At 42.0% G+C, this 27,587-nt stretch overlaps 1 protein-coding gene and 1 long non-coding RNA gene across 2 annotated transcripts in view; one reads left to right on the top strand and one right to left on the bottom strand.

Moving 5' to 3' along the window:
* LRBA (LPS responsive beige-like anchor protein) overlaps window positions 1–12,211 on the bottom strand; it is a 2,444,222-nt gene extending 2,432,011 nt beyond the window's left edge. The window contains exons 1-2 of the mRNA XM_086962285.1: window positions 11,852–12,211; window positions 10,622–10,947 (exon numbers count right to left, since the gene is read on the bottom strand). Of these exons, the coding sequence (XP_086818411.1) occupies window positions 10,622–10,819 (198 nt within the window). The 5' untranslated portion in view covers window positions 10,820–10,947; window positions 11,852–12,211. The remainder of the gene's footprint in view (window positions 1–10,621; window positions 10,948–11,851) is intronic.
* A 3,418-nt stretch (window positions 12,212–15,629) lies between these two features.
* Window positions 15,630–20,242, top strand: LOC147728518 (uncharacterized). Its single transcript, XR_015309379.1, has 2 exons — window positions 15,630–15,742; window positions 19,964–20,242. It is a non-coding gene; the product is annotated as an uncharacterized LOC147728518 (long non-coding RNA).
* The last annotated feature ends 7,345 nt before the right edge of the window (window positions 20,243–27,587 follow it).

Below are 27,587 nucleotides of genomic sequence, written 5' to 3' on the forward strand. Positions count from 1 at the left end.
TGTGGCCTGTATGCATTTTTTGGCCGCATTGTCATTCAGCAGTGAGGTTTTAGTCTGGCTGTTGTATAACATATTTTGAGTTGTATTTTGGCATTAAATGTTTTTGAGCCACTAATTTGAAGTATTTACGACAAGCGGGCCAGTAATATCTGTGTTCCGCCACACTGGACTTATTTCCATCTGTAAATATCACTTTCACAGACCATGATCTAGTTGTTGTTCAGCCTCTCCGTTTATTTACCAATTACTACCTCCACACACACCGTTTTTAAATATAGACAGAATGTGTGTATTCTTTGATCTACAGGCTCATTGGGCATATACTCCCCAATGTAACCACCTGTGAAGTGTAACTAGTCACGATATGTCATTCAGTACTAGATTGTTTGACCTCACGATCATTCATGGAGTGCCTTAGTCTTAATAGGTACAGTTGGCTCTGTCCCATTGTTGTCCCAGTCAACATCCTATTACTATCTCTGCAGTCATTGTCTGCAAGTCCACCTTTAGATACAACTGTTGTCTATTTCCACAATATGATGATGGTCTCTCATCAAATGACCAACCAGATATATATATATTTTTTGCGCTTTATCTAGAGATATCAAAGATTGTCTACGCATGGAAGTTTGCTCTCCTGCTCCACACGATTGATTCAGCTGACCTTAAAATATATACATGCATCATAGTCATCAGGTATGGGCAGATGAAGTATCTCATAAGGTTTAAAACGACCTGGAGTTTACCCAAGTAACTGTCATAGCTGACGCATGCTTTTTCCTTGACAGTGTCAATATTGACGTTTGCAACCATTGATCTGTTTCATGGTTTCTGGCTGCGTTACATTATTTATACAAGTAAGCTCCTTTTTTCTCATGATCACCCTTTGAGGTGAGGTTGGCTTTCTGAATCTAGGATGTCTACACCTGGGTTGTGCATCTATTTCACAATGGCACTTAGCATGATAATTTAAATATAGCACTTTTCTTCCACACGGGTCCCTATTCTTTTAATGTGTTCTTGGATAAACATTGTTTGCATTTTTTGTAACATATTGTATTATATTTGTATAGGAGTTTTGTTCTAGCAAACACTGTTGTTCTGAAGATGGTCTGAAGGACTGAAGCCACAAGAACGAAACGTTGACTCCACCTTTTATTCCGGAGAAACTGTGTCAATCTCTAGCGACATACATTTTCATTAGGAGATTTGTTGTTTTATATATTGTTGTGGAATAGATTTTAGTCATGAACTGTTAGGATAATTTGATTTTACTTTTCATGATCTTTTGCGGACTTAAACTTAATTTATATGTCTGTACTCCTTTGTAAATATTGCTTTATATAAACAATTTTGTACCTTCAAAGAATTATCTGATTTATTGGTTGAAGTTGTCCAATGACACATTAGGGTTTGTTCCAGATGGACTAACCTTTCAAGTAACTCTACATTCATTCAAGTTAATTGCAAATAAATCCCCTTGTTGGCACATATTACCTATTATTGTATTGCCCAAGCCTCCAAGGGTGTATTGGGTTTCCCAATCTATTTACTATATGAGTGGAATCTCACCCGTTGGCATTGAGAGCCGTTTACATTCAGGGGCTCTTGAACTTTCATGCGGACAGCTTGATCCGCAACCTTCCGTCCTCTGTTCTGTTCAATCTGTCTGCTCCTCTGTTCTGAGACCTTTGCTCGGTTCAAGACTCCCGGGATCAATCTTTTTGCTACTCCTCACAACTCTCTTTGCCTTCGGTTCTGATCCGAGGTGATTTGTCCTCAGGCTTGGGCGGTGGATGCACTCTTGATTCCTTGGCCCTCTGGCCTTCTGTATGCCTTCCCTCAGATTACCCTCCTCCCAATGGTGCTGCAGAAGGCGGGGGAGGGGAAGAGTGCCTGTGCTCTGGATTGCCACGTTTTGGCCCCACCGCCTTTGGTGCCCGCTGCTGGTGCAGCGGGCGGGGGCATGTTTGTCCGGCTTCCCTTGGTTCAGTCTCCTCGCCTATCTTTTCCCAGTCTTCGTCGCTTGAATCTGAAGGCCTGGCTCTTGAACGGTTGACATTGGAATCTTTGGGTTGTTCTTCTTTGGTGGCCTGTGACATTCAACAGTAGCGTCAGCCTTCAAACTCTTAAGAGCTACGGTAAGCATTTTGCCTCTTGGTGCTCCTCTCATGGTGTGGATCCTGTGGTTTGGGATCCAGCTTCTATTCTTGATGTTTGTCAAGATGTGTTTTTGAAAGACCTTTTCTCTTCTACTTTATCTGCTCAATAGGCTGCTGTTCAGGCAGGTAGGGGTCTGGGGGCCTCATTGGAGAGTATTGCTCCTTTGATTAATCAGCTTCAACTTAGTTTTAAGCTTCGTCATCCGGTCACTCCTGTGATTGTGCCTTCTTGGGATTTGCCAACTGTTTTGAAGGGTCTGCAGTTGCCCTCTTTTGAGCCCTTGTTGGATGCAGATTTGTTGTGGTTGTATGCTAAAATGCTTTTTCCTGGGGTCCATCACCTCCGCTAGGCGGTTGGGTGCTTTACTTGTGTCCATTCCTTATTTGCAGTTTCTGCAGGACAGTGTGGTTTTGCGGCTTGACCCGGCTTTTCTTCCGAAATTCTCCAAATTCCATTTGCAGCAGAAGGCGGTTATTCCTGAATTGCCTCGGGATGGTGTGGAGATTATTCTTTCGTCCTTGGATGTTCATAGGGCCCTTCAGGTTTACATCCAGCGTACCCTGGGGTTTCGTCTTTCTCCTGCCCGGTATGTCTCCTGTGGGGGTGTTGCAAAAGGGAAGAAGGTTTCTACTTACACCATCGGTCGGTGGGTGCGATTGGCGGTCTGCCAATCCTATATGTCTCAGTCTGCCTCTTCCGTTTCAGGTGCAGGGACGTTCAACGCATTGTGCGACTACTTCCTGGGCTGAGGTGGCATCGGTTTCTATTTAGAAGATTTGTAGGGCAGCCACTAACAGTCCCATTATACGTTTGTCCGGCATTATTGCCTTGACGTTTTGCATGCCTCAGTGGACAATTTTGCTGTTGGCATCTTGAACATTGCTGTACCTTAATCATTTGTTTTATTAAACATGTGGTACTTTTGCATGGATCCCTAGTGTTCTGCGTTTTTCGTCATGGTTTTTCTGCTTGTGAGGTCCTCATATAGTAAGGAGTGGGACGAGAAGAACTTATGATGGGGTTATGTCTGGTTACTAACCGGTAATCTTCTGTACCCAGATTGAGGTCCAGTCCTTTTCCCTCCCGCTATGTTTGTGTCTGGTCTTGTTGATAACAGGCATGGCGGTGGGAGGGGCTTAAATGGTAAACATAAATGAAACACAAATGTTTTAATTGGACAGTTGCGATACAGGATTGCCTCACAGACTGGGACGAGGAGGACCTTAATCAGGGTAAAGAAGATTACCGGTAAGTAAAGAGACATTAATATTAATGAAGTAAGTTAAATTTCGACTCACTAGGTATCAGCAAATTCCGAACCGACTTAATAGTAAATGGGTTGGTTTGCAAATTACTACAATGGTTATAAATTGCGGCCAGTATTGTGCAACCAGTTCTTAATACATCAGTCCCCTGATGTACCTAGTCTAGGGATTCAGGTTTACAGATCTGTAAAGCCCAGGATAAAGGAATGAAGATGTCACAAGAGCCTCAGCCAGATACGAACAACAAACCTCTGCCCCAGAGCAAAGCAGATGACAGAAAATCTTTGCTAATGGAAATTATACCGATGTTATTTTATTATGTAGAAATATAGAACAAGTCTAAAAAACACTATCTTCGGACATGTTGGTATGTCTTTCAGTAATAAACGTGAAACAAGAGAGAGTGGCATGAAAATGGGGAATACTTACTATTAAATGGGAGGTGTTTGGAGAAACTTAAGGAGGGAATTAGAAAGGGATGTGCCAAAACAAACACACTCCCACAAAAGAGTAAGACCATTGCTATTCACAAACTACATTTCTTAAGTTATTACGGCCCTAAAAGAGTCAACACAAGTGCAAACAAAAGCACCTATCCCAGCTTTACAGCAAGTCAAGCACCACACATGGCCACTCTTAGGGTACTGCTGCACACTGCCATAAATAGACACTAATGGAAGCAGGGAAATAAAATAATCCATAGGAACCAACGTTAAAAGAATTTAATTATTTGAATATTCTATTGTTTTCAGGCCATCCTCCAGTGTTGCCCTGGTTTCAATATTTTGACTGGCCAATTTCGGTTTTCAGTATGTCCCAGAACAACAAGACTGTAACTCAGGGGTGTTGGCAGTCCCTTCATGTGGATTCCATGCACTATCCATACAATTTTGAATTACAAACACTTTGTGGAGTTCCATCCCAGAATCTGGAAAATGTTCAACCTCAAAAAAGATCTGAGTTGCTTGCAAAAGTGTCCGGTATTTGCAGTTTCCCTTACAGTGCTGGCATACTCAGAGTTGCTGGGTCACTGCGTATACACTATATACCAAGTCCAGCTCTTAGCTTTTCAAGTTACAATTGAGAAAGTTGTTGTCATAGTTTGCGTCAACTGAAGGAATGCACCCAATAACGAACTGCAAAAGAAACGCCCAAGACTTGATACATACTGGTTGCTGTACGAGGACTGATCTGACAGCACTATACAAAGCCATTTCACTTTTTGTCCCCCAATCTTTATTCAATTTTATGGTTAGGTAAAAAAAAAAAATATGCAAACAGCAGGAATACAGCACAATTTCTAAACAGACAGGCAATTCCATTTAAACCCAAATCACTTTGCTTTAGGCGGTTGAGGTGTTGAATCAGCAACACCAAAAGAGAATTGTAGCCTTCACTGCCGTACACATAACCAGTAGTTACAGCAATATTAAAACAAATGATCACTGGTTTTTCAGAGTTTGAAGTGGATTTACTGAACAAGACCTCCAGAACAGGTACTCCTAGACCTTATGCAAATTCCAGATCGAAATTTGGAATTTCGTTAGTGCCAAACGAGCTCTTAGCAGCTGGACAAAAAAAAAAAGTTCCATTACTTGGAGAGTTAGATCAACATTGCACGTCTCACAGAAACAATCCTCGAGCAAGCAGGCAAAACAGGATAATGAAAAAATGTACTCGTAAGATGTGTGTGTCTGTAGCTGGGAAACAAAAAGGGAGATCTGGTAAACTGACAGACCTACCCGAGATAAGACAATTTTGCAAAACTACAACAGCAAGGTTTCTTGTGCCAAGTACCAACAATGTGAAACCACCTACAAGGTGAACAGACTCAACCCCAACTTCCTGCCCACCTGAAAACACTAAAAGGAACATTGGCAGACCACGGTTGTGGGGGCAGCAGGGTAGCCATTTGCTAAAGAGCCCCGACTGTGTGATTGAGGTAATTTGACCCTGGAGTCCTGGGGCCTGTTCTACTATGGCTCTGAAAACTGGGCCAAGTACACCCCTTTCAGCACTTGACTATCCGGGTAGTGAGAACGAGCAGTCACAGACTTCTCAGGAAGGAAGTGGTGCAGTAGGGGGAAGACACAAGCTCAGACAATTTTAATATTCATCCCAGTGTAGGATGTTTTAGAAAATAGAGTACTTTTTTATCTTACAGTATTATGCTAGAAAATTCAATCCAACATACAGGGTAGGGACATTGGTCACAACATTCTTGTGGCGCTTTACTGATTATCCTCTTCTGAGCCACCTCTAACCCAGAAGCTCCTAGACAAATTTGACCCCCCCAGTAAATATGGCAGCAGTACAAATAAGAATCGGGTGCAGATTATGGGTGCCCATAAGTAAAATGCAAAATCAGTTCAATTGTTTGCTCAAGTTCTCACCTGTGGTGGTGTACCAGATAGAAATTCAATTCAAAGCCCCTCTCACTCAACAACTGTGAACTCAGTGGTTTAACTTCACTGTAGGCAGAGGCCCATGGTACTCGAGTAGAGTCACTCATAGGCCACTGAGTAGGCCGTATGCGGCCACCCAAATGTATCCAATACCACTCCGAGGCCAGGGTGGTACTGCAGGCACCGGTTCAGTTGTTATGACCTTGTCCAGCTGAAGTGACAGAGGTAGCCTAAATGGGTGGGTGCAGTCACCACAGTCGTTGCATACCTGGCTGGGTCAAAGCGTGTCCCACAACAGCTGTAGTCCCAATCAGACCACTCCATACCTCATGGGAACTGTAGCCTCAATGAGTCTCCATGACCCTCATCTCATAGCAATTGTAGCCTTTTCTGGGTGTCAATCTAAGTAGGAACATGCTAGGCTTCTCTCCCTGGACAGACAATTCCTGCAGGGATAGGCAGGTTTGGTTACTCTCCAAGTAGGCTTCTAAACACTAGGCAGATCCTCAACTCATCCAGCAGAAAGCACAGACTTTTGGTGATCTCCTGGGAGATTGGCTGTCAGGCAGCCCTAGTCACCGAGCCATTTGAGTACTCTGTGGAGCACTTCCTTTCTTGGTCATGAGGAACATGGAACAGGAACATAGTCGTTGATTTATCTTTTCTATATAGTGGATGTGGATACACTGTCTCAGACTTCAGAACCGGTTAGAGGTGGTTCTTTTTCAAGAGTCCTTCTAAGGCTGCTCTTCATACCAGAACACTGACTGTATCCAAACGGGAGCTAACCACAACATGAGCAGAATTAAATGGGAGAGTTTTACTTCAGGGTGTAAACAGCCTCTCTGAAGCAGTAATCATAGAAAACCAAAAGGACAGACCGGACCCAGAAATTTTCTTGCCTTGATCAGACATTGTAGTCTAACCTTTCACCCCTACAGTGAACCAAATGTCAATGCTCATGAAGTACTGATCAGCAGCCCCATTCTAAGAAACATCTATTAACATGGTGACCATGGGCATCCAAAAAAAGATTCCACTCATTTTATTACTCACTCATACACAGAGTCCTATTTCTGCACATGGCTACGTGCACTCTGCACAAATGTATTATATCAGTGCAAGGCTCAAGGAACTCGCAAAACAGTGGAACTTTTATGTGAGAAGGACTAAGAAACTCTTTCTGGCTCAGATTAAGAGGCTGGTCACACTATCAAGCTCAAAACAAAGTATTCTACCATCACTGCTTTATGTGCTATATCTAGGACGGAGACAGACAGTAGTCCTCTGTCCATTATGTTGGTATGCTTGGAGTACCCCTTGAGGTCTCAGGACATGTCCTGAACCTCGCATAGTCAAGGAGTCATACGGCTCTTCTCACAAGATTACCATTACACCTGGGAAAAAATAAAAGTCAGGTTAAAAATATATGTACGTGCAGTCAGGCACCACGAGCTAGGCAACATGCCCAAATCCCATGCAGGGTACATTTCCTTCAAAACATGCATCTGTTCAAAATATATCACAGTGCCCAACTCTGTTCTCCGTCTTCCCACTCAGTTGTGTTATCTATTGCTGTATTGTTTCTGTCCTATGTAAATACTATGTTGCCCATAAGGTTGCGTCCATACTATATAATTAGAGCAATTATTTAAATAGAAGAAGGCGAGGACTATAGGTACAGTTGCTGAGACAACAGCAACCAATACTGATGAGCCCAGGGAAGCGGGTGCCCCCACCAAAGAGTTTGAGGTTAGGATGTGTCCTTGCCAAACAACCCAAGGCCATCATATGCCACGGTCAATACATGCAGGGCCTGCAAGCTGTTGCTAAACAGTACCATGCCTGCGTACTGTTGAGCATCATTCCCAGGACTGCATGCTATGTTGAGGCACTGCCAGGCCTAACACTTGCATACTGTCAAACAGCACCGTAAGGTCTGCAAGTTGTCAGAACAATGCATGGGCAGCTTGCTGTCAACAAACACTGCAAGTCTAGCTTGCAGTAACATTACTGCGAGCTCTAGCTATTGTCATAAAAACACCCTACATGTGCAAGCAGACTGTGACCACTGCAAGTCCTGCATGTGATACATAAATATTGTAGGCTCTGCATGTCATCAATCAAAACTGCAGCCATTCACAATTCATTACTGACAATTCTGAGGCTGTATCAGTGTTCTCTCCTACTCCGACGACACACAACTCATTCTATCCCTCATGGACAAGATGCGCAGTACCCGGATCAAGTTCAATGCCGGTATGACTAAAATCACCAACTGGATGAAGACCAACTGTCTACAGCCGAACAGACATGACCGAAATTGTGAGCGTCAGGAAAAGCACATCACAGTGGGACTCCACTTGGTGGCCGACAGAGCTAGGACCGACTCTCACCCCCACCACAAAATGCAGGATCATCATCTATAGCAAACTCAACATGATTGCCCAAGTCAATGCCATCACCGCCTCATGCTTCAATTTAGTGAAGATGCATAGTAAGATTTTCAAATGGCTCCCAACCGCACCCACAAAACCGTCACAGATGCTCTAGTCACAAGCAAGCTGGACTACGGGAACCCCTCCATGCCGGGATCAACAAAAAAACTCATCAGAAGGCTGCAGACCGTTCAGAAGAAGGCAGACAGAATCACTCAATCTCCCATGCTGCACTCACATCACACCACAGCACCCCTTAAGGAACTCCACTTATTCCCCATTCACAAATTCGCACAATTCAAACTCCTCACCAACACTTTCAAGGCACTACGCAACACTAGCCTAACATACCTCAACAATCGCATCTGCTTTCAGAAACCTTCCAGAGACCCACGCTCGTCCGGATTCCTACTTGCAGAAATCCCATGAATGCGGAAAAAAAGATCCAGGGTCTATCTTTCTCCTACATTGCTCCTAAAGCGTGGAACGACCTGCTGCAACACATAAGAGGCTCTTCTTCGATTCTTGAGCTCTGCAAGACGATGAAGAACTGCCTTTTCAAGTAGTCCCACTAGCCTCTAGGTGGAGCTAGACTCACACCTGCTAGGTGCCAGGGGACCCTCCAGGGTCATACGGCCACCTACAAATCTGCATAACATGCTGTCCAAGATCTGTATGAATACATATGTGAACACAACATGATCTGCAAGTGTATGGCTGGTATGGAACATTGTGAAGTCGGAAATTGGCAAGATCTCAGTTATGTGTCGCTAAACAGTAAAGCCTGCATGCTTAAAACATTAAATAGTCTGTAGCAGTAGCATACATGATGTCACACAACTATGAAAAGCTGAAATGCCACTGTGGAATACTGCTCGGTTTCCAAGCTTGGCTACTGGACATTGCAAAGTCTGTGTGTTGATACTAAACACAGCGAGGTGTCAGTGCTCAATCAAGGAATATTCAGTCCTGCTGAAAATGTGACATTCTGCGTGCAGTCAATAAATAAGATTGCATGGTCAATCACTCCACATTCAGAGTATTGCACACTTTTGCTAACTATTGAAAAGTCTGGAAGCAGTTACTGAATATTGTAACTGGCAATTCTTCTTGACATGTCACTGGACCAAGTAATGGCTACACGATGTCATGAGCTATGATGAAACCCTCCTAAAAGGTAACTAAATATTGAAAAGCCTCTATTTTCAGGTACTGACCATTACAAGGCCTGTCTGCTCTAATGCCAAACACACTACTATATCTAAAAACACAATCGTCGGACAAGGAGATATGCATGTTCACTTGCTGAATCATATTGAAAAAAAAAATGAAGGAGATGTATAGTCATTCATTTATGATAATCATCCAGCGCTTGCATTATCAGGGAACACCTCGGGTTGTGGTTATGAAACTGATTCTTGCTCCAGAACTCAATTCTGGTTTGAGCATTAAAGCAACTGTGTCTAGCTACATTAAGCCAACACTAGGACACATAGCTCGGCAGAGCTATAGAAACTGAGATTCAGCTACTGTATTATAACTGCCCTGTTATTGTAGTTCCTACCAATGACCAGGCATAGAAGAGCTTTACGTCCAGGTTTCACGAGGGATTAGAAGCAGAGGCAAAGTTGAATTTCCCCTTAAACTTTTTTTTTTTAAATTGTACAATTTCATCACTCTCTACCCCCTCCAACACATCAAAGGGAAGTAGAAAGCAAGGGTTCTAGAGTAACGGCATCGTGTTGGTGCTTTGCATTAGATTGTATTAGTAGTTTTTAGCAACACCGCAATCATGTCAATGGTGCACCACCAGCACTTTTGTGGAGAAGCACACTACTTTGAAGTTACCAGTAGCACTAGCATTATTGGTCAGGACTGGCATTCCGCTTTTAGGAAAGTCCAGGTGTGATTTAACAGAATAAGAATACTATGCATGAAAATGAATTTAAACTGGCACTTCAAAAACGTGTCATACTTTTATGGAGACAATAGCAGCATATCTACGAAAAAAACATAAGATGTGTGTGGCTGTACTTGTTTACAGTAACACGTGCTTCCAATGGTAAGATCGTTACATTTGAAATCCATTTAACAAACTATTACCGAATGTGACATTTTAAAGATACAGGTTTTGCAGCACAAAAATAATCTACGCTATTTATATTCCAAGAAAGAAGTCCCAGAAAACTTTCCAATAGGCGTATAGCCTAGTACATTCATGTAAAACTGGCACAAAGGGAACCTGAGACTAGACGGCGCGTCATTGAAGTTACAGGCGGCAGGCATCAATAATTTAACACCTTCCTGCATCTCCAACCTCCTCTTTGCAGAGAAAGGCGGATAGCCTTACCAGATTGAAAACTGTCTCCACAAGGTCCCGGGCGGACACTTCCCCCACCTCCAGCAGGCCGCTCAGCACTGCAAACTTCATTCTGATGCCCCTGATTGGGACTCCGGGAGTAAGGGCCAGGGTGGAGCCCCCACCACTCTCGGCCTCTCCGCCATCGCCCGCCGGCTGTGCCGATGCCTGTTTCTCCTGGCTGGTCATGGTTGGACTCTGAGAAGGAGATATGCTCTGCAGTCACAGCTGACGGGCTCACCAAGGAGGCGAAGCCAAGTGCCAATCCGGGTGGAGCCCCTCCTCTTCCAGAATGAAGACGGGTTTACAAACGTAACCTACAAAAAAGATATACAAGTTATAAACAGTCTGGTGAGTGACAGCTGTCAGACAAGATGAAGCTATATAGGAACGAACCTCCAGAAGTCGGATATCACCGTAAAATGAGACATGAAGTTGATATCGGGGGAGACAGGATGGAAGCAGTGAGGTCAGTACTGTGTTGGGATGGGGTCAGCAACTGAATGACTAACACTACCGTGTGCAACAGCAAGGTGGATCATTCAGTATCCAGGGGTCAACTCAAACGAGGGTGCCAATCAAAGACAGGAAAGACGAGCATAGAAATGACCATGCTAGCAAATGAAGCTTACAGCTCACAAGACAAGAAGAGCTAACAGAACCAGCACAGGGGTCGCGATAGAGAGCAGCAAGCTGGAATCAGACAAGCCAAAGAGATCAGATAAGAAAGGGGGCAGATCTGCAAAATAGTATCAATTCAGCAGAGATGTCAGAGTTTCAGCGGAAAGGAGAATAGCGAAAAGGGGCAGACTAACAAACTTTCCATTCCGTCGGCCTCCACGGAAACTCGCGCGCACCTGCTGCACTCGCTAAGAAACACACGTCCAGTTCGTGAGATTTAAACGTTATTTTGTTGGAACAAATCACTTTCGTATTACTTCATCTGTTTTGAACAGAAACAGGCTCTCTTTCACCACCAACTATATCTCACCCTTAAAAGGGGGCGCAGACAACATTATCGTGTGATTGCATTTATATTGGTGCAGATGGGGGTGTGTGCGGATGGCCCAGGTGTTGCATTGTCCGACAGACTGGGCACATGGTACAGGAACACACCCAAAGTCACACTTCCAAATGTTACTCCTTGCACAGGTGCAGCTTTCCTGTAACAGGTGCAAAGCTCTCTGCCCCAGGTGTGAAGAAAGACACGCTGTTTCTCACCTCGTTGCTCACTAGCTCTGCAACAGCTGAGTTCACGGCCACCTACGGTGCCGGCTCGCTCAGCACCGACTTGTCCCCATGACTTCCTGCTTCATAGGTCGCCGCAGCGGCCGCTGCCTCTCTCCGCCGCCATGACAGCGCTAGGGACAGTAGGAGGGAGAAACCGGGCACGCGCACGCCGCGCCAGGCACGCACAGGGAGGGAGGAAGCAGAGGAAGCGCTCAGGTGAGCAATGAGGTAGCCAGGTGTGGTGACAGGTACGCCTAGTGCGCGCACACGGGGTGCACCCCTCCTCTGACTACGACAAACGTGCGCGCTCTCGCAAAAGTGCATGAGAAGGAAGACGTGAGACAGCCACTCTGTGTGCGCCACAAAAGTGAGAGCAGTGGTGTTTGGAATGTAAGAGTGCTTCAGAGAGCCACCGCCTTCCTTTTGTGTTCTGTGGCGTGCTATTAAACCCAGGGACCCAATGTGTGCCAGGAGTGGATTCGGGCTTACAATAACAGGATACTACAATGTACTACGTGGGAACGTGGTCACGGGTAACTTCTACAAACTCACACATAGACGTGTATAAACCTGACTTGCATGGACTATGCGACACTTTTGTGATATTTTCTTAGAACGCATCTGTTTAAAACTAAGTCCTGTGAAAAGCAGGGTTTAGCTGGCTATCCGTGACAACACAAAATCATTCCAATATGGCCGCCCCGTTTACTAGTACAAAAGATTCTGCACGGCAGCCCCTTTCGATTTCCATGGTGAATGAAACAGCTGCCTACAACTCTATCATGCTGCTGACAAAATAGGTCAGCTCCGATTCCAGAGGAGATGCATGCCTGAGTCACTTGGCGCGAAAGAGGGTTTGAAAGAGGTGGTGCCGGTGTAACAAGTGATTCTAGCTTGGCCTGTTCCAGGGAAGGTGTGGCATTATTTAACGCTTCCTTTAGTGTTTTCTCATAGAGGCGAGAGCCCAATTTAAAACGGCATGCACCAGGCACAAAACACTGCATTCTCTTCTCCTTATCATAGGACACAAAATAGGCCCCGATACCAAAATAAAACTGCCCCCCGGTGGTGGATTAGAAAGCTATAAAAGGGTCCGTGTTTGCAATTTGGGGCAGTTTTGAATTTACAAAGACACCCGGTGCCCATGTAAAGCGCTCCAATACCTTCGGGTCAAGTTTGTGCTATATAAATCTGCCCCCAAAAAGTGTTTTTCTAAGTATGGGAGACAGCATGAAGTTGATCCTGCTTCAGGCATTGGCTGTTTTAATATCAGGGAAATAAATCTACAGTAAAAAGCAGTCCATCAAACCATAAAACAGGCCCACTCTTATCTAGAACAAGCATTTTCAATTCAATAGGTATCACATTTGTGAGAGTTTGAGCTATTGCATTGTAATTGGCAATGCACTTTATTTGTGTTGTTTTTTTAAAAAAAAAGTCATTGTCATTTACAGTGCCAAAAGCTGAATCTCGCAAATGTGAGACCTATTGCATAGAAAATGTGTGCTATAAATTTTTTAAAAAGTGTTACGAGAGAGTGTGCCCTGCCTGCAACAGCAAAGGGAGTCAGATGTCCTCATCAAAAAACTTACCGATAGGGGATACCCGAAACGTTTGGTGACAAGAGCTTGCAAACGCGCGCTTGGTACTGCCACCGTGAACAGCTTCTCACACCACAACCTAAAAAAGACATGACCAGGATTCCAGATGAATATGTACTAGATCTTAACGACCAAGACCATGATTTTGGGGATGGTCTAGATAATACGGAACCTATATGTGAGATTTGACACCCTGCACTCCTTTTTTATAAATGAATCTAGTAATCCTTATTTATAGGTGCTATCGTTTGCTCTGACTGGCTCAAGTCAGTGACATAACATGTAATTCAAACAGAAAACTGCTTGTAAACGATGCACTATACACACATCCCCGCAGGGTATTTTATCAACCACACTTGTCTCTAGTTTCAACTGTTGTAACAATAATTTCAAACAAATTATAAATAAACAGTTTTTTAGTATTTCAAACAATAACATAAAACCAGTCGAATGCAAAACATCTTTTGTTTAATCGAAGTTTTCTTGTCTTGTTATTGATGCTTCAATCTTGGTACATTACTTCATGTACATACATCTTTTCAGTAGCTCCCAATGCATTTCGGTATAGCAATACCTTCGTCAGGGGATGCTCTAAACAAATACAACAATGGTAATCAAAACGTCAATGTGGGAACCCCACTTTCCACCAAAAAACAATTCTCATTGTTTACAAGTTTGTCAGAACGAGTACCAACTAAGTGTGACCTCCACCACTGTGCTTTATAACTAAAAGTCACCACGTGTGACACTGCACACAAATCCAAAAATGTGACCAGAACTGTACCTGACTGAATGTCGTAAACTACTGCATTGCGTTTCATAAGATGTTCCTGGATGACAAAACACTAAGGTAACTAATGAGGTAAATGACACACCAGACCATGTCATTCTAAACAAAAAATATGCACAACTGTATAAAGCTAAAACCAGACACCGCCTACCTCTTCAAGTCGCTCTTGTTCCCCAAGGTGAAAAGCATCTAGTAGTCCTCCTTCTTATGTTCTAACTCTGCAATGAATGCACATACCGTTTTAGTGCCACGCTAACCCGAGGGTTCGTGTCCCACCCAAGGTCCCACGCGTTTTGCTGCTTACCTCGCTATCTCGAGCCTTGATTGTGAATCGCCGCCATGCGTTCGAAAAAACGCCTCCTCTAACCCTCGCCTATTAAGCTCGCTATCTGTTCCGGGTAGAAACTAAAAACGGACTATCGGAACTGGCGTTAGGCGCCATCTTAGCCTAGTCTCCAAACGTTATAATAGAAAAAGAAACGATAACCAAACGGTGCTCGTATTTACAAAAGTGGTTGCAAACTGATGGAAAAAATAGAAGTATACCAATAATAAATAAAGTGCAAAGTACTCCACTGAGTAAGCGCTAGTTGTGACAAAATTGCCATTTAAACAATGCACATGACCATGATAATGACAATATACAATAATTCAATGTTGATTACAGAAAACATGTAAATTCAATTTTGTCATTGAGACCCTGTGGCTCAAGCGTGTTCAGCCTGCGAATCCAGTATGTCTCCCTCTGCAATAATTGGCGATTGGTGTCGGCATGTACTTCCTGATCAATGTTTTCTAGTACTGTGTAACGCAATTGCGGAATTGTGTGCTGTCTCTCTTTCCAGTGCATGGCTAAATTGGACTTCGGGTTCCCTGTTCTTATGAGACTCTTATGTTCCGTGATGCGAACTTTTATTTTTCTAGTGGTTTTACCCACGTACACAAGCCCGCACGGGCATTTAATGGCATAAACAACTCTACTTGTGTTACAGTCTGAGGTGTGCCTTAACTGTATGCGTTGACCTGTTTGTGGATGTGTGAACACATCCCCTACCATTACGTTGCCACAATGGCCACAGTTGTGACACTTGATCATGCCTCTGTTTCGTCCTGTGCCTGTTTTAGTTTGGGAATGTTTCAAAATCTCTTTTATGTTCCTGGACCTTGTGTGTGCAACTATGGGTTTGTCAAAAAACACATCTTTAAAATCCGTCTCCTGTTCAAGCACCTCCCATCTTTTCAAAATGCTTTTCTTAATGAATTTGCTTGATGTGGAATTTTTAATGACAAATACTTCCCTCTTCAATGGTGTTTTGACTGTCTTAGTGAGTAATTCCTGTCTGGTTTTCTGACTTGCCTTCTGTTTTGCCTGCTGTAGTACCTCATCTGGATAGCCTCTTTCCTTGTATGCCAAGACCATACCCTCCATCTCTTGAATGCCTTGTTCTTCCTGTGAACAAATTCTACGTACACGTAAGGACTGTGAAAAAGGTAGGTGGTTTTTTAAAGATTGTGTGTGAAAGCTGCTGTAGTGCAGCGCACTGTTGCGATCTGTCGCCTTTTTATACAGTCTGGTTTCCAAACTGCCCTCTTTGATTTCAATAAGGATGTCCAGGTAATTGATGGACTTATCCTCCACTGTGTGTGTGATCTTGATTTGATCGTGACACTGATTTAACTCTGTCAGCAAGTGTTCTAGCTTGTCTTTTGTACCATCCCACACTATAAGGATGTCGTCTATGTACCTGACGTAAAGCCTGAGGTTTTGTGTCCATTGGGGATTCTGTAAAACATGCTCATTCTCGTACTTTGCCATGAATATATTAGCAAAAGTTGGTGCCCCTGTAAAACCCATGCTGGTGCCTGTCCTTTGTAAATAGTAACTGTCTTGCCATCTGAAATATCCATGAAACAAACAGAAATGCAACAGTTCTAGAAGAAAAACATTTGTACCCTCGTCATAATCATGCTGTAGTAACATCCATTCTACCGCCTCTAGGCCCTCCTGATGAGGGATAGAGGTGTATAAGGCACATATATCTACAGTACATAACAATACATTTTCTCCTTGTGTGATGGTAACTTGACTGATCTTTTTTAAACAATCCGTAGTGTCTTGTATGTACGTGCCCCATTGTTGTACTAATGGCTGTAGATAGTAATCCAGAAACTTGCCTAATGGTTCATGCAATGACCCGCATCCCGCTACAATTGGCCTAAAAGGGGGATCTGTTGGATTTTTGTGCATCTTAGGCACCATGTATATGTGTGGCCTCTTTGGATGTTGTACCGTCAAAAATTTACGAGTTTGCTCATTGATCCAACCCGTCTCCTGTGCTTTCTCGAGAATGGTGTTCAAAATGGTTTGAAAACGAACTGTCGGGTCAGTATCTAGTTTGATGTATGTGTCTTGATCAGTGACATGCTGATTCACCTTTGCCAGATAATGAGAATGGTTAAGTACAACCAATGCTCCTCCTTTATCTGCTGGTACAATTTTTAACATATCATTCTGTGCCAATTTAACCAAAGTTTGGTGTTCTAATCTAGTTAGATTGTTGTATCTAGATTTAGTAATTGGAATCTGCTCTACATCTTTCTTTACCAAGGTTTCAAAAAGGTCTAAAGCCTTGTGTGAAAATGGAGCCATAAAATTGCTCTTAGGTCTAAAGACCTGTGGTTGTTCAGTTGTGGTGGATGAAGTTGTGGACTCTTTGTTAATCGTATGGAAAAACCAGCGTAACCGAAGTTTCCTCATGGATCTAAATAGTGCAACCTCAGTCTCCAGTCTAGATACAACAATCTAACTCTCCCTCAGGGACTTAGCCAGGCTACTAGGTCTCCTCTCGTCTTCAATTCAAGCGATTTTTCCAGGGCCACTCAATTATCGGGCTCTTCAGAGAGTCAAGGCGAGAGCCCTGAGATCAGGGCTTTGGTACGGAGATTAGATTTCTCTGGACTCAGACTCTCGTTCAGAGTTGACTTGGTGGCTAGACAATCTGGAGGCTTGGAACGGCAAAGCCATTTTTGGCTCATCCTCCGGAATTTGTACTGGAATCGGACGCCAGCCTTCAAGGCTGGGGTGCTTGCTTCTCGGATGTAAACACTGGAGGACTTTGGTCTCAAGACGAATCTCTCCGTCACATAAACTATCTGGAGCTGACGGCCGGTCTTTATGCTCTTATGAGCTTCAAGGATTCACTTCAAGGAAGGTCTGTCCTTTTGAAAATGGACAACATGTCGGCAGTGGCTTATATCAATCGTCTTGGAGGCACGAGGTCTGCGGACCTCTCGGATCTAGCGAAAAAACTTTGGATGTTTTGCCTGGAGCACAAGATTGCTCTAAAAGCGGAATACCTTCCGGGCACTGCCAACTCATCCGCGGATTGGAACTCCAGGTTCCTTGTGGATTTCAGCGATTGGAAGCTGAACCCTCTTGTCTTCAGGACCTTGAATCACATTTGGGGCCCTCTAGAGGTGGATCTTTTTGCAAGCAGACTCACCTCCAAACTTCCAGATTATTTCAGCTGGATGCCCGACCCGGGTGCTCGAGCATTCAACTCATTCCTCCAGTCCTGGAGGGATGTCCGGGGATATGCCTTTCCCCCCTTTGCGATGATTCAGAGAGTCCTCCAGAAGGTGAGACAAGAACAATGTCTCCTCACTTTGATAACTCCCTTCTGGCCCTCCCAAGCTTGGTTTCCGACTGCTCTGGAACTGACTTGCAGCATTCCTCTTTTAATCCCTTCTCTGGAAGATCTTCTCACAGATTCGAACGGTCGAATTCATCCCCTTATTCTCAATCAGACTTTGTCCCTTCTTGCTTGGAAGGTGTCAGGAGATCTAACGAGATCTCAGGACTTTCGGACACGGTTTCAGTTCTCCTCAGGGAGTCTTGGGCACCAGGCACACATTACAGATACAATAGAATCTGGAAACTTTGGGTTCGTTGGTGCATGGAAAGGGACCTGGATCCCTTGGAGGCTCCTATTGTTGACGTGACCAATTTTCTAGTCGAACAATTTGCAAGGGGACTTAGTTATAGATCCATTAATTGCTTTAGGTCTGCAATTTCTGCGGAACATACCCTCGTAATGGCAAAACCATTGGAAAAAATGTTATCATTTGTAGGGTCATGAAGAGTATTCGTCTCAAAAGACCCCCTAGACCCAAGTATGACATACTTTGGGATGTTAATTTGATTCTTCGTCTCTTTAGTAATTGGCCTTCTAATTCTCTCCTCAATAGGAAGTATCTTTCTATTAAACTTGCTACCCTTTTATGCCTAGTTTCCTGCAGAAGATCCTCAGATATCCGTTCTCTGGATATTTCCTATTGTTCTTACAATGTTTTTGGCGTTAAATTTGATATTCAGGGACTGGGGATCTCCCTCACATGCTATTCAACTGTCCCCTACTGAAAGAATATTGGGAGAAAATATTTGTATGCATCCATCATGTATTTAAGATAATGCCAAAGAAGGAATTTGTATATGTCATTCTAGGGGGGCTGGAACCGCGATTAGCAAATGAGCATGACCGCCAACTTTTGGACTTAATGTTGACATTGGCATGTAAGGTTGTTTTATGCAAGTGGAAATGTGCTAAGGAAGTAAATTTCAAGATTTGGCAGGAATGGCTGTCTTTCCTAAGAGGTGCCACGAATCAAGCATTACAGTCCTCTACGTGGTGTCCATCCAATAAGAAATTGTGGAAATCACTTGATAAATCATCCCTCCATTTTGACCCGCCTTGAAGCAAGACGCCCTTGCAATAATACCTTAGATATATGGGTGTGATCCTAGTCTGTATGTTAGAACTATTCCCATTGCATCCACACGTCAAGTGTTTAACGCCTTAATCAACAACCTTGTGACAAGCAAGAGTGATTCTTCTCTTTATTTTTATCATTTGTAGTTTCTGTATTGGCCTGACAACATCTGTAACAATTCACTTTTTGCTGGAAGATTTAATGTAATGTCTTTTGCTTTTGTTTTCTTACCTCAATAAAAATGACTTGAAATAAAAAAAAAAAAATTTGATATTCATAGTCGTACTAAAACCATGTCTGACTCCATATTTTATCCACGATTTGATCTTCATCCTAAACTCTGTGTTGTCGAGTGCATGAAAGAATATGACCTTAGAATGTCCGGACTCCGTCCAGTTGGCGTTAATCAACTACTTATCTCTTTTGTTAAACCTCATAAGGGTATTAGTTCCCCTTCTATTGCTAGATGGATTAAAATCGCTATGAAGCTAGCCGGAGTTGATTTGTCAATTTTTCAAGCTCATTCCCTAAGAGGTGCTATGGCTAGCAAATCTCTTTGGTCTGGAGGTAAGTTGGATGATATTTTGAAAGCTGCTGATTGGTCCAATGCAGGTACCTTCGCTCGTCATTATTGTAAACCCATCCAACACATGTCTGATGCTGTTTTAGGAAGCTTCCAACATGCATAATGTAGCCTCCGGTCTTGTGATGAAATTGCCATTCTCATATTTACATGACTAGAGAATCTGGATTTCATTAAAGACTCGGAGGCTGACATTATCCCTCCCTCCCTCCTCAGGAGGCATTCAAATTATTATTGCTATATTATTACTACTTTGTATATTCTATTGTAATGTAATGTTTACTTTGATTTATGATCTTTGAATTTGTTCTTTCTCATGTCTCTTGAGATCCTTTAGTCTAATTGTTTTATCTTTTCAGATAACGCCTGATCTGGACTGCGCCTTTTTCAAGCCTACGTCCTGTCTGACTTCTTCTTTTTGGACCTTCTCCAGTCAAGTTTCAAGTTATGCGATCTCCTTGTTCCGAAGATTGATTCTTCTCTACTTCAACATTTGAACTTTGAACTTTATCTTCTTGTCCTCATTTAAAAGAGGCTGTGTGTTGTTGCCTCATGGCTTTTAGCTGTTGCCTTTGTTCTATTTGGAACTTTCTATTGTGATGCGGCTGCTGGGATCTGCATTAAAGTTGTATGCGTAATGTCAGCCTCCGAGTCTTTAATGAAATCCAGATTCTCTAGTCATGTAAATATGAGAATCGCAATTGTTATTGATGGTGAATTTTTATAATAACGTCCTGTGCGAGGACATGGATAATATTTTTAAGTCTTTAGGGGGGTAATATAAAATCTATGGTGGAAGGAAGATCTAGGTCTGTGTTATATGGGCAGGAGACTTTAATTGTTCCTATGTGTAAGAGGAGAGAGAGGAACGTAGAGTGAGAAGAAGCTCCCCTCACGAAGATGTGCGCTCAGTGACGTGTGGAACAGATCGTTCCTTTAAGTTTCAAAACTGGTTATAATCCAAAACAATAATCCACTTTTTGTAGTAGTTCAAACGTTTATTTTCATATTCCAAACATTCATAATATTCATCTTATGATGTTTTCATCATTTTCCCAATCTTCCGAAAACCCAATGCATTTCGGGTCAAACCAAAAGGACCCTTCCTCAGGGGTCTATAAGGAAATCATACAGGACCAGGTTAGTTACCTGCAGTATAACTTGCATGTTCACAGTAACATGTATGAACTCAGTGATGTCAATCAAAAAAGTGTGATTTCTCCGCAACAGGAAAGTGGCAGTACGAAAGGTGAAAGTTACACCCCCAGTGTAGAAAGAATACAAGTACGAACATTGATAGTTACACCCTCAGTGTGAGACCATTAAACCACCAAAAGTAAGCTTCTGATTGTCTGACAGCGTGAAAATCAGGATATACAGTGGCTGAGATAGAGTTAGTAATCACTGAAATACACCGTAAGTTCACCGCACTACTCCGTGCAAACACCAAACCTCAGTATGACGCAACAAAAAATACCAGTTTAAAGTGAAATACACTCGATAACATGCCGCAGCCTGAAAGCATGATTTTAAACTTACTTACAGACTGGGAACACAGCGTCTCCGTAAACACCTCGGGAGCCATGTTAAACCACCTCACTGAACATTTAACCAATAGCGCACCAAGAACTTTGCATGTGACGCGGGTCACATGACATGAGTATATCGGCTTCACGGAAAGCAAACTAGCTGGGATGAGAACAACTGGGGTTTGAATAAAGTTCAAAGTTCGGCTGCCATAACAACATCATACCAAATAGAAAATGAATGAACATATGATTGCAAACTGCGCAAAATGCGTCGTAATCACAGTGCAACCAACATCTAAATAGTAAAATACATGAAATGAATAAAGGGGAGAATACCAAAATTGTACATTTTCATCACGAGCACTCGTTGTCAAAAACATTGCAAGATCAATAATACCAGCAACATGTTGCCCAAAATTTGTGCACATCACAAACAATTTTAAATTGCACAATTCACATAGCAGTGAATAAAATCAACAAGTCACATTTTCATAATGCTCAATAAAGGACCCTGGGTAAAGAGCAGTCCATCTGCCAATGCCATACATTCTCAATAGTTTTATAAGAAGCAAGTATATTCAATCCTGTCATTCATCCCAACCGTTTGGAGGGAATGAAGCTTCTTAATCCAAAAAATTCTGCCTGTAATCTTTGTTTACTGGGATCCATGTCGCGGCGTTGTTTAACTACCTCTAGAATCGTACCTCTCAATTGTGAGATTTGGTGACGTGCCTCAATCCAGTGATTAGCCACAGTGGATTTTGTGTTGAAAGTCTGATATTACTTTTATGCTCTGTAATTCGCACTTTTAGTTTCCGTTCAATTTGACCCACGTATACTTTGCAACAAGGGCACTTTATCGCATATATGATGTTCTTAGTGTCACATGTGGCCGAATGCTGTAATTCAATTTGATATCCTTTCGTGGGATGAGTTAACTGGTTGCCTAATATCATATTACCGCAGTGAACGCAGTTTTGACATCTAGACATTACTTTGTGTGATATTTTTTCTTTACTAGGATGTACAGAATTTCTTTTAAGTTACGTGATCTTTTGAATGCAAACGTGATTCTCTCACTGTATAACTCTTTCAAGTCAGGTTCTCCTGAAATTAATGGCCATTGTTGGTTTAAAATTTGCTTGATTCATACTGCTTCCGTAGAATATTTTAACACACATACTGTTTTAGTCGTAATAACTGGATCTTTTGCTTCAAGTAACGTTTTCCTGGATTTTGCTTTGACTTTATCTAAGGATTCCTTCAAAATCGTTTCTGGATAACCCCTAGTGCGGTATTTCTGAGTTTGTGCCTCAAACGATGTGTGTAAATCAGATTCATGAGTGGTTATACGTTTTAGTCTGGTAAATTGAGATGTTGGTAGATGCTTTTTAAGTGTCTCAGGGTGAAAGCTTTAGAATAGTAAACACGAATTTCGGTCAGTTTGTTTTATGTGCACTTTAGTGCTCAAATTGTTGTTACGTAATGTGACTTTGACATCTAGAAAAGCTATAGATGACTCCTCTATGGTGTGTGTGAATTTAATCCTCTCATTGTGCGTGTTTAACACTTCAATGTTATGTTCCAATTCTGCCTTTTCCCCTTTCCAAATCAGGAATATATTGTCTATATAGCGCTTAAACAACATTAAGCCGCTTGTCCAGATGGGATTGTTCAGAATGTGATCGCATTCAAATTTGTGCATATACATATTGGCGTATGAGGGCGCCCCCCCAAAGCCCATGGATGTTCCATTACACTGATTGAATAATTTCCCTTGCCACTCAAAATAACTGTAGAATAAAGCAAATTGCATCAGTTCCAGAATAAATACTTGTTGTGATTCATCCATATCACTCAGTAGTAAGCTCCATTCAAGTGCTTCAATCCCCTCACTATGCGGGATCGATGTATATAAAGATATTACATCTATAGTGCATAACAAATAGGTGGAACCTTCTTCAAATTGAATGGAATTCAATAGTTTCAAAAAAGCTGTTGTGTCCTTGATGTAGGTGACGCACTTTTGTACGATGGGCTGTAAAAATTTGTCTACAAATTTTCCTATCGGTTCCGAGATGGAGCCACAGGCCGAGACGATGGGTCTAAATGGAGGATTAACAGGATCTTTATGGATTTTCGGCAACATATACAGTTGCGGTCTTCTGGGATATTTCACTTCAAAAAATCTTTTGGTTTTGTCACTAATCCAGTTCATTTCCTTTGCGTGATCAATGATTTTCTGTAGAATAGATTGATATTCTTGTGTGGGGTCTTGTTCCAGAGGTAAATAAATGTTTACATTAGCAACATGATTATTCACACTGTTGATATAAAAGTCAGTGTCCATAACGATAAGGGCACCTCCCTTATCAGCCTTTTGAAATGTTATATTTTTATCAAGACTGAGATTTTTTAACATGTTCCACTCTTTGATAGATAAATTGGTTTTGGTTGGTTTGGAAAATGGAATTCTCTGTACATCCGCGAGCACAGACCTTTCAATGGCTTCAATGGTCTTATGGGATATTGGAGCACAAAATGTGCTTTTAGGCTTGAAATCCTTGTCCCAACTGTCTTCACTAACTACTGTAGGTGTATTCTTAAAAAAGAACCTCAATTTTAAAGAGCGAAAAAATGTAAACAAAACAATTTCAGTTTCCCCCAAGGATGATCTGTAGGTTGGGACAAATGTCGTACCCCTATTTAACAGTTTTTCTTGTGCAGGAGTCTGTAAGGTTGAAGAAATGTTGATGATTAAGTTGCCTTCGCCATGTGGCTCCTCGTTCTTCTGGCAATTTCTTCCTCTGTTTCCTTGTCCCCTTCTTGTTCTTGAGGGGGAGCGTTTGCTGCAGGGCTGGTCTCCAAAAAAGACACCTGTTTGGTTGTGGTGATTTGCTGTTGTTTTTGAACCTGTTGAACCGGTCTCCTGGATTGTGCGATTTCAGAGTCTGAGACCACAATCTCCTGTGATGATGTTACAGTAGTTTTTTGTGGTTCAGAATGTGGTTGCCATTTTTTTTTATTGTAAATCTCAGCCCACGTGTACACTTCTTCAAGCTTATAGTCAATGGTGTTGCGGCGGTACTTACGTACCTTATGTTCATTTACTTCTTTTGCGTACCGATCTAATTCAGCATTGATATCTTCCAATGTTTTATCTAAGTCTGGAATCTTGTGGATTACCATTTTCAATGTTTTAATCTCATCTTCCAATTCTACTAACACTCTTGATAATTCTTCAACAATTAATAAGATCAGGTCCAATGAACATTTATTTGAAATCTGATACCATTTTTCCACAAATTTCTTGTTGTTCCTACATAGCATTGGTTTTAGGGCTATTCTCAGCCCTCTTGGTATCCTTTGATTTTTATGATAATGGATCAAAGTGGTTGCATGCAACCTTTGGTTGATTTCTTTTTTGCTGATGTACTCCAATTGTTTTAAAAGTTGTGCAGTGGTCTTTTTTTGAGCGGTAAAGAGCCTGGTCTCCTGAATGAGCCCGTAAATTTCCTGGGCAGCTTCTGATGTGTATCTAAGTGTTTCTGCTTTATTGCTTGTTAACAAGGCAATGTCATCTAATTGTATTGTAATACAAAACGAGTGCACAGGGATAATACAGATTGAGAGGAGAGAGAGGAACATGTGGTGTTATGCTTGATAAAGATACCAGTCTGAGCCATTGTGAGCACACCAAGACTGGGGACTATCTAAATGAGGTCATCTTCGGATGTGACATGGGTTTTGCGAATAGACTGGTCAGCCCTGAATGTCCATTTCTCCCCACCTTTAGTGGCAGAGGGGCCACTTCAACTATTGATTTTATAATTATGACTGCGAGACATGGGGGTATGATCCAGACATTTAACACCCTTGATAATTCATTAAGTGATCACTTCCCCTTTAGTTTAGTTCTTCAAGGTAGACCTAGGGCATTACGTGGAAGAGATATGTCTAAAATACGAATAAATAATATCTCTTTGGCGATGAAAAATGGTTACTCTTTAAAGTGGACAAAAATAGTCCCAGAAGATTTTCTCCAAAAACTAGTAAGGAGCACCATGCCCCAGTTTTACGCCTGCACAGATGCTAATACTGAAGATACCTATAATTTAAAAAACTTCTTATTAATTACCTCACAAATTAAGAAGCTACTATGGGTTGAAAATAAAAGGTGTTAATAAGACTCAAAAGAGTTGGTTTGATACTGCCTGTACCAAGGCGTATTCAAACCTAAAACATGCCTTAAATGCCCCTGTCAAAGATAGTATCTTAATTAAGGACCGCAGAAATGTCTATAAGCAGACCCTAAAAAAGAGAAAAGACATCTTAAAAAAAGAAGCATGGGATACTCTGTGCGAAGAATCATTAAGCCGAGATACAGCAGCCTTTTGGAAAGCTGTTAACGCCCCTTTTTTGAATTATAACGCCTCACCCACAATAGAAGTAGCAATAGCTGAAATAGAGTGGGTGAAGCATTTTTAAGAATTATATTCTAATGAAAGACAAGTGGGAGATTGCTTAATACAGGAAAACATAACTGGAGATTCTTGCCATTTAAAGAACAATTTGGTATTTGACATCTCTGTAGCAGAAGTGAATGCTAGTATTAATGCAAGCCTGGGGGGCAAGGCACCTGGCCCTGATGGGGTCCCGGTGGATCTTTATAAAGATAACATAGATCTCTGGGCCCCGATCTTGACCCTACTTTTCAATGCTACGCTCAGAAATGCCTTCTATCTTCCTGGTGCGAATCGTTGATAGTTCCTATATTTAAAAAAGGGGACAGAGCTAGCTGTCAATGCTATTGCCCGATATCATTTCTGGACTCCACCATCAAAGTTTTTGGCGGGTGATTTTAAACAGGCTTCAAACTTGGGCTTATGAAAATATGATAATCAGCGATTTACAATATGGTTTAAGGAAAGGGCTTAGTACAATTGACCAGTGTTTAAACTTGCATATTTTAATAGAAAAATACACAACAGCCAAGGAGGGTCGAATGTTTTTAACTTTTATAGATTTTACTTCGGCATTCGACTGTGTTTCACACAGCAAACTCTGGCTGGTTATGGATAAACTGGGGGTAGATATATCAATTGTTAATTTCCTATGGGAACTTTATTTAGGTGCATCCGCTAGAGTTAGATTTGGAAAAAATGGTGAATGTACAGAATCCTTTGGCATTGCTTGGGGCGTACGACAAGGCTACGTCCTGGCCCCATTCCTTTTCACACTTTATATCAACGATGTGGAGAATACACTAGTGAAGGAGTGTTGGGATATGCCAATGTTGGGAGAAAGATCGGTCCCAGCATTGTTGTATGCCGACGACGCAGTCTTGATGGCCAGAACTCCACTGGCCATGCAGAGCTTAGTTACCTCCTTTGCAGACTTTATGTCAGGTGTAGACCTAAAGATAAATTGTTCAAAGACTTTCACCATGACCTGTGGCTTGGGTGCACACAAAAAGAGAAAGGCAGTTTTTATTTGGTTCTTCCCCAGTTGATTTTACTTGAACTTTTTCTTATTTAGGAGTTTTTTTTTATCACACTGGTCTATGGAACACCACAATTAAGACAAGAAAGTTATTATATTGCAAATCCATAAGGGCCTTAAAAAATGTTAGTCAAAAATTTGGCAGGAAACCTATCGGGGAAATGTTAACAGTGTATAAAGCTACTTGTGTAGCAATTGTGACTTATGGCGCAGGGTTGTGGGGACACGCAAATGTATCATCTTTACAGGTAGTGGAAAACATTTTCATGAAATATCTTCTAGCCGTTCCAAAAGGTGTTTCCACATACGTCTGCCATGCAGAACTTGGGGATCCATATCTGGAAGATACTATAAAGACAGCCCCGGTACTGCTATGGCATAGAGTTTGGACGACAAATGAATGTGGGTTAAACCGCTTGATTATGAATAACGTGGTAGGCCTAGAAAAGAGCTGCAAAATTGGATGGTGGTCCTACGTGAAGAGGTTCTTCACGTATTTGGGCAGTGCAAATTATTTTAACAAACCATACTCTTTGTGCAACATTTCTAGGAAAGTTTTGAAGGAAAAGTGTATGACCTACCTGTATGAGCGCAGAACGTTAACAGAAATGAAAAAAATAACGGTGGTCGCCCATGAGCAAATTGTGACCTCTAGGAAAATGCAGCCATATGTTAAATTACAAATGAGTGACTACAAGAGGTTTTTATTAACTCGTTTTAGATTTACTTTATTGTTTAGGTCACTTAGTTTCCCCGCTATGAATGACTGGTCGAAAGTTTTGATTAAGTGCCCTTTTGACGATGTGTCAGAACAAACAGATATGAACATTCTTTTCGTTTGCAAATTTTACACAAAACCTAGACAATGGTGGGTTGTTCCTTTACTGAAGACCATGGAAATAAATCGCTGTCGCCCTGCCTTTTTAGCTGTACAGAAATTTGATAATATTTT

This window comes from Lissotriton vulgaris, chromosome 3_1 (assembly GCF_964263255.1).
Source record: "Lissotriton vulgaris chromosome 3_1, aLisVul1.2, whole genome shotgun sequence".
Lineage (NCBI taxonomy): Eukaryota > Metazoa > Chordata > Amphibia > Caudata > Salamandridae > Lissotriton > Lissotriton vulgaris.